Source organism: Fundulus heteroclitus, unplaced genomic scaffold, assembly GCF_011125445.2.
Source record: "Fundulus heteroclitus isolate FHET01 unplaced genomic scaffold, MU-UCD_Fhet_4.1 scaffold_52, whole genome shotgun sequence".
Taxonomy (NCBI): Eukaryota; Metazoa; Chordata; class Actinopteri; order Cyprinodontiformes; family Fundulidae; genus Fundulus; species Fundulus heteroclitus.
Window position 1 is genome coordinate 779,158 of NW_023396945.1, and position 12,739 is coordinate 791,896.

General features: G+C 39.3%; 1 protein-coding gene across 2 annotated transcripts in view; it reads left to right on the forward strand.

Moving 5' to 3' along the window:
• Nucleotides 1-6,426: 6,426 nt before the first annotated feature.
• shisal1b (shisa like 1b) overlaps nucleotides 6,427-12,739 on the forward strand; it is a 32,673-nt gene continuing 26,360 nt past the window's right edge. For both annotated transcript variants that reach the window (XM_012853051.3, XM_036132500.1), the window contains exons 1-2: nucleotides 6,427-6,630; nucleotides 12,277-12,490. In XM_012853051.3, the coding sequence (XP_012708505.1) occupies nucleotides 6,564-6,630; nucleotides 12,277-12,490 (281 nt within the window). In that variant the 5' untranslated portion in view covers nucleotides 6,427-6,563. The remainder of the gene's footprint in view (nucleotides 6,631-12,276; nucleotides 12,491-12,739) is intronic.

Sequence of the window (12,739 nt, forward strand, 5' to 3'; positions counted from 1 at the left end):
ATCTTACCCCATTTCTCATAGTCAAAGGTCTCAAGTTCATTAACATTCCTGGGTTTTTGTGTTGTAGCTGCCCTTTTCAAAACCCAGAGATTTTCAATACACTTCAGGTTAGGTGACTCCAGGACGTCCACAGAAACCAAGCCTTGGTGGATTTTGAGAAATAATAGTTTGAAGGCCCAATGACGCCTCAAGCTTCGGCCTTCTTATAGATGGAATGTCTTTCTCTCCCTGGATTAAATCCATTTGCATGCTATTCCTCCTGCAAGTTTCAAGTGCCAGAGAAAGCAAACAAGTCACAGAGCATCACTTGGCCACCACAATGCTACGCTTTAGGTCTGATGTTCTTTCTAGCTAAGGCTTTATTCTATTTCTTCCAGACCTATGAAAAGTTCCACTTTTGGTTCAGTATTTGTCTCAACTCATTAATTAAATCTGTTTGGTTTATTTACGCTGCGATAGACTGGCGACCTGTCCAGGGTGTACCTTGCCTCTCGCCGGAGATAGGCACCAGCACCCCTCGCAACCCCACAAGGGATAGACGTGTTAGACAATGGATGAATGGTTTATTTACAGTCATATTCAATAAATTAGAATATTATCAAAAAGTCAATTTGCCTGTGCAAATTCTCAGTTATCCGGGTTATTGCAACAGCAAACAGGCTTAAATCGGAGGCTACTGGACTCACATTAAATTTTTCTGAAAACGTTTCCACACCTATCCAGGAATCTTTGTCAATTCTGGTGGCTTGTACTTGAGCAACCTGTAGTTGGAGCGATGCTGTTTTTAAGGGCATGGAGGCCCATCCTCCTCAGCGCATTCTAACTCAGACGCAAATCTTTGACCCACCCGTCACTCTCCTGGATCATTAGAAGCTATTGCTAGGTGTGTGTGGAGTACTTGGTCACCTGAATGATGATGAGACTACTGATGTTATCTCTTTGGAATGTGTTGGAGGACCGAGCTGGAAACACCCAGGAGTTGGAAGCTCAATCCTCCCTTTCGGTTTAGTGATGGCTTTTCTCTTTTGACCACGATGGCTTTTTCCACCCCTCTTTCAAACCATCTGTTCATCTGTTCAAAATCTGGACATCATTGTCATCAAATGTGTGTCCTTTGGTCTTCGGGTGCAAGTGGACAGCTGAATCTTTCCCCAAGCTGCTGGCCCTCCTGTTCTGTGCCATGCATGCATTTAATAGTTGTTTTTCCATTGACTGTATCACTTTGAGATATGTTGGAAGTGTAAAGTGTTATTGTTATTCTCCGATGTAGGAGCCTGAGCAGTCCGCACTGCATTGAACTGCATACACAACAACGCTCAGCTGTGGTTTGGGTGTTTTGTAAATGGTAAATGGCTTGTACCCCAAAGCGCTTTACACTACAGTCAGTCATTCACACATTCACACACATTCACACCCTGACAGTGGTGAGCTATGTTAGTAGCCGCAGCTGCCCTGGGGCCCATAGTTTGGCACCACCGGGCCCTCTGGCAATTCGGGTGAAGTGCCTTGCCCAAGGACACAACAACTGAGACGGTTGGAGTGGGGGATTGAACCTAACCCTAACTTCTGCACCACCGTCGTCCCAGTGTCTTTGAGATAAACCAGTTATTTTGTTTCAGTAACCCGATTAACTAAGGTAAAGACATTATGTAGAGGAATTACTCACAGACTGATGTTTTAAAGGCCTTATTTCTGTTAATAACGATGATTTGTTGTTGTTGTTGCTTACATGTAATGAAAATATGACATTCAAGATTGGAACATTACATCAAACAAAAGTATTTTTAATATTTGCTTGTTGTTATTTTCAAAAAGTATATTTGCTTAAAGGTTGTTATTTTCAAAAAGTAGTTCTAATCTGACAAATGAGCCCCCTTGGAACCCATATACCAATTTACTGAATACTATTGTATATAGTTGTGAACAATTCAGAGCAGATTATTCCTGCATTTTTGGGTCAGTGCTAGTTTACTCTTTGGAGTTTAGGTATGGAGCCCTTCAGCTTTTAAGATGAGCCTCACTGTGCAAATTAAAACCTCAGTTTTAGCTGCAAACACCAGAAAGATCTTGAGAGAATATTTCTAAAGAACCAAATTCACAGTTAGGGTGATTAGTTATAGGTACAGATTCGCCAATATAAAAAATGTGGGCCAATATCAATATCCGATGTTAAGATTGCTGGTATAGCCATTAATCGATATTTACCAATATTATGCATATATCTCTACCCTTTTGACAAGTGAAACTCGTGACGCGACTTCTCTGTTTCAGTTAAACCCCACAATCCTGCGCTGCATCACTTTCACCGTCACATAAACACCACATAGCCAACCCACTTCCTGCCCTCTTCCAGATACACACACACAAATTAAAACAGTATGGAAATACACCTTGGTTATTAATATTGACCCAGTTTCGCTTATCAAACGGATATATTCAAAATTGAGTAGCATCAGCCGGTACCAATACATAGTACACCCCTAGTTATGGGTAAGTGAAAAAGCAACCAAAGAACTTAGAGTTATTGCTATTACTTGTTATTTATTTTGCTTCCAAAAAGCTTATTTGGTTGCCTCTTCATTTTGATAACCAGTGACCTCATCTTAACCTTGAATCAAAAAGGCTGCTGCTCCCTATGTAATGCAAAATGTCACCAATATTACTTTATGAACAATGGTTTGTCTCTACGTGTGGAAAATATTACACATTCTTCTTCTTAATGTTGTTTCCTCCTTTTACTAAGGTCTTTTAAGTCAAGCAGGTCTATTTATATGAATATTTCAAAATAGTACTCCTTAATTTAAAAAAAAAAAAACACGAGTGATTAGGCGGGTCAGAAAATGGATGGATGGATGGATGGATGGATGGATGAAACATAATAACAGCATTCTCAATTCTGGTTTGATATCCAGGATGACAGTGTAGCCATATGCTCTGTGTCATATCTACTAGTCTATTGTCTTTAAATATTTCCCATGCAACCACAGGGCTGGATGCCCTGTTTAGATAAAAATTAAACAGAATGGAGCTGTAGTCTTTCATCTCTGAGCGCTGCATTCAGACCATACCTTAAATAAAAACACTCAGCAATCTCTCTTCAAATGGATATCTGCCTGCACTCAGGGATGAAAACATCCAGCAAACAGCTCAAGGAAAAAAAGTAACATTAAAGGATGGTGATGCAACAATGAACTGAATACGGGCCTCGGTCACAGTATTTTTTTTTTTTTTTTAGCACAGGTGGCCTGCTGCACTCATGTTGCTGCTCTTTTATAAGTGGTTTCTATTCTGCTGGCAGCTGCCATTCCCTTGTCAATAATTCAGGAGTCAACTTTTGCGATGCTCTCTGTGCAACTCATGCTGAGAAGGATTTCAAAATTCTCTACGTGAACCCGCCGTTACAGCGGAGAATAGTTTAGAGGTGACTTTTAAAGGCACATTTTCATAAAGCAGCAAAATTACTGTCCGTGGAAATATTTAAAGGTGCACATTAAATGGATTGTGTTGCACAAACAGAAGAGATTTTTAGTGTCGACTCATACCAATTATTCAATGGTTCATTGACCTAATTTGTAAATTAGCATTAACAAATGCAGTGACTAAAGGTGATGATGCGTCGTTTCTTCTGGTACTGTTAAAGGAATAAATTTGCCCTCGGAACAGAAAGGTGCATGTCTAAGCAGGTTGCACCGCCGTCTCATTAATCTCACTTATCATTACTCGAGAGAGGATGGTGACAAAGCTTTGAAAGCTGACTGTAGGTGAAACAGTAGAAAGAGGAATGCATACACTCCCAAAAATGCATCATTTATAAGCAATGTGCTCCTCAGCAGCTTCATAATCCAAACTCTGACACCAGGCTGAAGGAGCCGATTCTTTGTAATTTATTAAACATTTGATACAAACATCACTTTTTTTTTTCGTGGAACACTGCACTTTTATTGCATTACTTGTGTTTTCTCCATGTTCAAACAAAGTCATAGAACTGCACACTAGAGGATGTTTAGCACTGTTTTCATCTCTGCTCAGGCTGACCTAAAAAAAAAGGAAAAACTAGATTAAAGTTTAAATTTAGCATATATTGCTGCGAAAACCACTCATAATAAAAATATATTTGACACATGATTTTTCTTCCATTTTTAATATTTTTGCACTACTAGTTTGATTTGTCAGTGTTAAGTTCTTCTAGTCTGGAGAAGAAGTAAAACAATTTTTTTTTTTATAATTCCTAATGCAGGATTTATTTATACTGACTCACAAAAGTATTCACGCCCGTTTAAATATTCCACATTTTGTCACATATAAATTAACATTAATGTGATTAATGTGGGATTTTTTTGTGCGTCCGAAAGATTTACACATATTACTAATGCTTTATGAAAAAAACGTACAATTGTAGTATGCACTTCTGAGCTGATATCCATAAGTAAAATAGTTCAACCATTGGCTTAGAGAAGTAATACTTAGCAAATTGTATCTTGTGCTTAATTTATTTACAGTTTAAGTACAACCCTTATCGTAGAACAACAATCACAAGTGCTGTTTGCAGTCTTGCTCATGCCTGGAAGGGGACGTAACAAAGATATGGCAGAAGACGCTGTGGTCAGATGAGATCAAAATTCAAAACATTATGTGTTGAGAAGAACTAACACTGCATATCACCCAAAACCATGGTGAAACATGATAGTGTGGATATTAGGATGCCTTTCTACAGCATAGACAGGGAAATGATGGGAAGAATGGTGGACCTAAATACAAGGCAATATGGAAAGAGAAACCGGCTACAAATTGAAAAAAATATTTAAGATGGGGAGCAGCTTCATCTTCCATTTGGAGTCTAAACATACAGCCAGATTGTTTTAAACAGTCAAAATTCAGACTAAAATCCTGAATTGAGAAGCTATGAGAAAACTTGCTATAACATTTGACTGAGCCTGAACTGTTTTGCAAATAACAGTGAGCAATTTTGGTCTCTGGATGCACAAAGATGGTAGAGACATACTAGTTATATTCAATAAATTGGAATATGGGTTCCAATGAGGTTCATTTGTCAATTTAAAAGTACCCTTTGGAAAAAAAAAACTTTAAGCAAGTATTAAACATACTTCTCATTAGGGCCACATTTATATATCAGAAATAAAAAAATAAGGGGGGGGTTGATATAATATTATTATCTTAACTCTCATGTTTTCATTATGTGTAAGAAAAAAGAATTATCTTTATTAATAAAAAGAAGGGCTTTAAAACAGTCTGTAAGTAATTAATCTAAATAACGTGTTTACCTTAGTTAATTGGGTTTTTGATAATATTCTAATTTATTCAATATGACTGTACAAAGAGATTTAAGGGACCACAAGCGAACGCATCGAAAAACATGTAAAACGTTTTCTTAGACTTTGAAATTACTTACTTTGGGGTTCCAAAAGTACTAGACATCTTTGCCTTATTCATATATGTGCTGTAAAAGTTGAGGGGACATGCATGGCATTTTGGCACATTTTGAACCCGTTTGTCTGGAACCTCATAATTTTCTGCTAGGTTTCTACAACTTTGAATCCCAAGAAAACACATTTAAATTTGTGACTGGGATGCAGCAAGAATTTAAAAAAATTCAAGGAGTGTGAATACTTCAGCAAAGCACTGAAGTGGTTAAAATTATTTAGAGCAATTAATTCATGTTATCATGGATTAAATTAAAGGAATTTTAATTATTATTGTTTTGTTATATTACCTAGAAATTATTAGTAATAATGCATTTACCTTGTAATTAATGACACAGGCCCAACCTAAGTTGTTCTTTGGACCTCTGGGGCCGTCCTAGTTGTTTCACAGCATACCCCGCAGCACACTATGGGTTATCGGGTGGGGTCTCCATGTATTCCTTTATTCTTTATGCTTTATTGGTGCCTCTTATGAATGAAGTCTGGCTCTTTCAGTTGTTCTTAATCAGGTTTATTATTGCTATTGGGTCTATTGTCCTGCTGCGGAAGGCAGCTGCCATTGGGAGAGGCTTGTTGTGTTGATGTTCCCAAAGAGTACTAAGGAGGTAGGAGGAAGGTGTCAAAATGACATCTGGATGGATATCAGGATCCTGATGATTCACTGCAGCAATCTGCTGAAATAACTCAACTGTCAGTTTGTTGTCTTTATGTCTGTTCTGGTTGATCATTTGACATTACTAGAATTTATTTCTAAACAAGACTAAGCATCAAACTTTAAACTCAGTTTAGCCATTGTCAAAGTTCTTATTTCAATTAAGCTCAGTGCCCAGTTTCTCTGTTATGCAAGACTAAGGACACATTTAGGGAGGCATCACCAGTGTTTCCTGCCAGACAAGCTGTCCGCCCAGTTAGGTAGAACGCCCAGAAACCCAAATCAAATATCTTAATCTCTTCTCTTCCTGCTTGTCTTGTTCCCATCAGGAGTCCTGTCTCCCAGCAGCAGCCATGTGAGAGGAGCTGTCAGCATGCAGAGGATGCCCACATCCAGCTAAAACAGAGCAGTCCTCCCCCTCTTCCCCTCCCCACCCGCTCCCTCCCTCATTCCCACATGAGGACGAGAAGATGACTATCACCAGCCGGCAGTCCTTTAATGTCCTGACGGTCATCTTCCTCCTGCTGTCCACCGCAGGTATGAGAAAGTTAGCATTCTGCCCATCACTGAGTCTGCCTCTCTGGCCCCCTCAAAAGTCCCGGTTTGTCTCATTAGAGGGGTCTGCAGATACTCCTGTGAGAGTTTTAGGGACTAGCCATTGGTGTGCCCTAAAATATAGACCCTGTTTCAGAAAGAGCCTATTATAAAATGTATTCACTGTCACTTTTAACATATTTATCTGCGACTAAATTTCATAGAAGTTTCGAAGTCCATATTGAGCAAAATAAGGACTTTCTACTGACCTGACAGCAGTGTTGGGCATGATCAGTAGAGGTCCCGTTTTTCATAGCCTTGAGCTAAACAATGTAGTTTTTGACAAATGAATGAACTTAAATTGAACAAAGCTCATTTCGACATCATTTAACAAAGCTCTATTCAGGGTTGAATGAAACATTTACACTGTGTTCCTTTAAAGGCTCCTCGATTTAATTTTTTGTGAGTCGGAGATAAACCAAATACCAGCACAAACACTTCAGATGCTTTCTGTCAACGTCTACAGGTACATCAAAAAAAAAACTGAAAATTGTTATAAAGTTCTGTGTTTTTCGTCCCTCATTTCAGAAAGGGGCAAAGCGACGCTAAGCGAAGCCTCAGAGGCGATACTAGTGACGCAAAACGCAATCTTGTCGATTAAAGCGAAGCCAGAGTGACAGGAAACTGCGAGGGATGCGAAGCCACAGTTTCTGAACTTTTGTGTCTTGTCGCACTGCGACAACCAATCAGCAGCTTGATGTGCCTGTGACGTGGGTTGAAGGACTGCAGCGCAGACGAGCAGTTTTCATTCAACATGGGCGATAATGTCAGGGGAGCAGCAGCAAGCAAAGGTGGCGACATTGTGGCGCCAAAATGAACGCACCTTTACAAACAGAGCAGGAGAAAAGGGGAGCACGCTGCACAATGTTCAGTTTAGTAGTCGCTCGGTTTGGAGTGATGCTGTCTTTTTTTATGCTCCATACTACGAAAGAGCACTGCGGTCGCTCAATCACTTCCTCTGGTATTTCGTTTAAAGGACTTTAATCTGGAGAAAGAGTTGGTTGGAAGATTTAAGCACGTTCACAACCACTGCCTTTGAATACCTTGAAACTGGTAACCGGCCCATGTTTAAAGGAGGACTAAGTAATAATGACACCTAGTGGCTCAAATTGGAACAACAGTCTGGCATTGACCATCTAATACCCCGTTTTTCAATGGTGCGCTGCTGTTGTGAAGCACCACTTCATTTTTACTTACACAGCGTAGGTATCTGATGTCGTCTTCAGTTCTACTTCTGGTCTGCTTCTCTTACTGGCTTCCATGTTAGCAGGCTGCTGCTCTTTGACCAAAATAAAATACCAAATGCTGTGCTCTGTTTTGGGAACCCTGGGAACCCTCATATGATTGGCTCAGGAACCAGGAAGTAAACAACGGAGAAAGGAGAAAAATGTGTCTAAGACATTGTTGATGGCGACGGAATGTTACTTCCATCCCGAGGGACAAATGAGAATAATTTTGGTTAATTTTGCAGCAAATATCTGACTTACTTTAAAAATCAAATATCTGACTTACTTTAAAAAATAACTGCTCCTTTAAAAATCAGCCAAGAGCTCTAAATAAAAAATTTTGATAATCAAGAAATATCTAAGTAAATTCAAGAAATCAGACTGTTTTAGTCCAAAAGACAGGAATATATCTATGAAATTTGTTTCTTTACTCTAATGTCAAAATTGACCTCGCCATGTCAAAGGCTCGGATTTGAACTTACAGTCTTTGTTAGTATCTTATCTGTTTCTGCAATTGGTCAAATCAAGCAAGTTACTTCAGCTAGATCTTCATAAATACCTTTTAGTTGTTGTTTTTTTCCCAAACGAGACTTATATAAAATATATCATTAACTTTAATGCCACAAAGCAAAAGCTATAAATTGCAAATGTGACAGCAGCAATAAATAAATAAGCCTGGCATGATGAATCCTTTCGGGGTTTATCATGCTGTGCTAGTTTTCAGACCACAGGTAGTAAACAAACTGCGTTGGGAGAGTCCAGCTGTTAATCATGTCCTGAATTTAAAGAGGTGTATATTAAATTAAACAGGTGGGTACATGTAACAGTGACTTTCAGAGAGTAAACGTGTTTTTTTTTTTGTTTTTTTTTGCTAAAGGCTTGGCCTGAACTTTACGGTCCACATAAGATTCCCTCTCAGCCAGTTAACTGAAACAAAGTGCTGCATGACTTCCTATCGCCTCAACATGCCTTTCACCTTTTTGTTTTGCTTTGTTCTGAAGAGCTGCTTTATTTGAACCTCTCTGCTGTTAAAGTTAAGTTCGGCAAAGAGAGGATTGCTGGAAACCCTGAACCTCATTACCTTCTTAGAGAGCGCTCTTTCAAACGCTGATCAGCCTCTGCCGGAGATTACTGAAAGACTTTTGTCTAATCAGACCTTCAGACTAAATCCCAGCAACAACTCTCTCATTGACAACACTGGCAGTTTTTTTATGTTTAGCTGATAAAAAGCATTTCCTGAGACAAAGACAAACCACTTAGAGATGAAGTGATATCAGAGCACTCCACGTCAACAGGCATCCTTCTATTCATGCTTCGACTGATGATTATGAAACACAGACACAGATAGAGTTGAGTGCAACAAATCACATTAGCATACCCACAAACAAGTTGCATCAACTGAATACAAGAAATACGTCCAACAACACATGACCAAAAATATTAATACCGATTGATCTCTTTCACATTTTTCATGCATTTGTGCTCAGCCTTCTTCACTCTTCTGATGACAGGGAGGAGATCGGTGGTCGTCATTCAATCAGCCTTTTATCAATTCTGACAAGATTTATAATAATAATAATAATAATTAATAATAATAATTAATAATAATAATAATAATAATAATAATAATAATAATAATAATAATAATAATAATAATAATAATAATAATAATACAATTTATTTATAATACACTTTACATTTCAAATAAATCTCAAAGTGCTACTGAGCAGAGGGCTGAAAACAACCCCAGGAAAAAACAAAAATTAAAAACAGCATTTTACAATCAGCATTAACCGAATAACACAAATAAAATCATAATAAAGTTTCTAAAAGGCTTCTTTGAACAAGGTCTTAAGGCCTTTTCAAAGACCTCCACACTTTATGGGTCTCTCGGGGTCTCTGGGAGGTCATTCCAGAGCCAAGTGGCAACTGCCTGGAAGGCCCTGTCTCCCATAAAGGAGAGCTTGGTCCTGGGTTAGTGAAGGCAGTATGAGGAGGTGGTGGAGCGTAGGTTTCGTGAGGTAGTGTGTGGGGTATGCACTGATATGCACTTACCAGTGCATACCTGGAACTGCCCCTAGAATAGGCTACAGAACGAGACGTGTCAAAAAGGTGTCATGCAGCTACTCTAAATTAGACAGCAAAACCTCCCTGTCTTATAGCAGTCCGTATCAGTGAGATGTGGCCCATGGGAAGATCTGGGAACTTCAGCTTTGTCTCGGATAAGCCTCACTGTAACTCTTTTTTGAAAAGGATTGACGCAGAGACTGAACCTTGAACCTAGCAGAGAGTTTCCATTCCTTATCTGTCGAGGCAACTCCTTAGGTTCTTAGCAGAAGGGAATACAATGAGACCAACCAGTAAACTCCAACCCCGCAGCTGCACCACGCTTAAGAACGAGGAGCAAGAAAGAAGCCATTGTTGGGGATGTAGGGGGAAAGAAAACATGTGGAAGTGGCCAGTGGAACCAAACCTGTATTTTTTGGCCTACATGCAAAACACCATGTATGGATAAAAGCTACAACCGCACATGCCTGATCACTCTGAACACTCCATCCTTCTGGTGAAATGTGGGGGTGGCCGCATCGTGCTGTGGCGAGGCTTTTCTTCAACAGACACAGAGAAGCTGATCAAGTCGGAGATGGTAAGACGGAAAATTTGCCATAGGCTGCGAAACGCTTAAGAGTGGTGTGGTGGTCCGGCTTCCAGAAGGACATCAACCCTAAACATGCAGCTGACGTTACAATGGAGCCGTTTAGATCATAGCATGTTCATGTGGTAGAAGGGCACAGCTGAGGTCGAGACTTAAATCCAATTGAGAATCAGTGACAAGAGTTGAAAAATGCCATTTAAAGATGCTATCCCTCAAAATCTGACTGAGTTTGAGCTATTATCCAAAGAAGAACGAGCAAATATTTTAGTGTAGATGTGGAAAGCAGGGAGAGGCACACCGCAAAACACTTGCAGATTCCACTAAGACGCACTTAGATTTTTATTGTTAAAAATTATTTTTAAAAAAACAAGTATAATTTGCTTCAGCTTTACAATTACACATTGCTTTGGGTTAGACTGTCAGAAAATCCTAAATAAATACATTGATGTTTGTGGTTGTAAAATGACTGAATGTGAAACACTTCAGGGAACATTTTAATACTCTTGCAAGTTACTTTGTGTCATTATTTAAAGCTACTTTAAAAGACTGTTATATTCTGTGTTGAGTCCTCTCTGCTGTTTCTTTCTGGTTAAACAAAGGTTGAAGATTATTAAAGAGATACAACTGAAGCCTGATTCATATAACACGCACACACACACACACAAAGGCAGCATCAGCAGTTTAAGTTTTCTTTATGCGTATGCATAAGTCTTATGGGTAAGAGAGCAAGTACTTGAGCTCATTAAGGGTATGAATAAATGTCCTCTGTGCAGATTTTATATCACAGCAGCACAGCTGTCTCACTGGAAACTGCAATAATTTTTCTTGGACTTAATATTGGCAATAAAAATAAAACAATGCTAAGAAGTCGACGCTGACAAGTAGAGAAAAACTGGAAGAAATGTGGCAAGTTTTAATGTTAATTAACCGATTCTTTCTTCTTATACATTTGCATTATCAGATAGGGTCTGAGCTTGTTTTGAAGTCAATTCCCAGGATTTCAATGTCAGCGAAAAGTTTCAGATTCCATTGCAAAAGCTCTATCCTTTTATTTTTCCCCGAAAGAAGCAAGACTGCAGAGATTTATCTCCCTCTGAAGCTGTAGGAACATGACATATATGAATGCAAATAAGCAGAATTACCATTTGCTCAGTGCTGTTTTTTTTCCACTTTATAATGATCTTACTCTTCTCACTTTGCGCATTTCAATTCAACATAAAACAAAGTCAGGCTTTTAAAAATGTTACATTTTTTGTCCTTCCAACGTCTCACAGAACATCATCAAGGAAGTAGTTTGTAATTATTTCAAAGCACCTTCTGTTTTGTGTCTGAGGGTTGTGTTTGAGTTAGCCTTGCAAGACTCCTTTGGTTATTTTTGCAGGTAAACTCTGCTTATTTTGTGTTCCTTACATGGATTCCCCCCCCCCCCCCCCCCCCCCCCAGTTCTGTCAGTCCAACAGCTTCCAAAGCAAACAAACAAAAAGAACAACATTAGGTAGTCAGAGGTTTTCTAGTACTGAAGCTGCAGGCTGAAAGACCTTTCCTTTAAGAGCAGTAAGGCATCAATAAATCTAATAAGGGGGTTCAGAGCTGGGAGATAAACACAATTTCTGCCTCAAAGGTCATCAGTTACATTTGTTTTGAGTGGATGGATCTTTGCCAGCTGAAAACAGCAACAACAGCTTGTTGTGTTCTCCTCCAATACTGCAGCTCTGTCAGCTCATTACCGGGTGTGCGAACCCTACTTCGACCACAAAGGGCGGTACCACTTTGGATTTCACTGCCCGCGCCTCTCAGACAACAAGACCTACATGTTCTGCTGTCACCACAACAACACAGCCTTCAAGTACTGCTGCAACGACACCGAGTTCCAGATGGTCATGCAGGTCAACCTCACCACCACCTCAGATGGTTATGGACACAAGTAAGGACACAAATAAACTGCCTGTTTGCCTGTTGTAATTTTTTTTATTTTTGTTGGTAATTCATGGGTGTAATCAAAGTAAAATATTGAAATGAATGTCTCTGATTATTTAAATCATCAGCAGCACATGGGGTGCAGAACCAAAAGAATACCCTAAACACAGAGGATGTCGCTTCGTTGCAGTGTGACATGGTTAAGTCCGCATGGGGTTTCCAGATGCTGTTCTGCTATCATTCTTTTATCAGACTG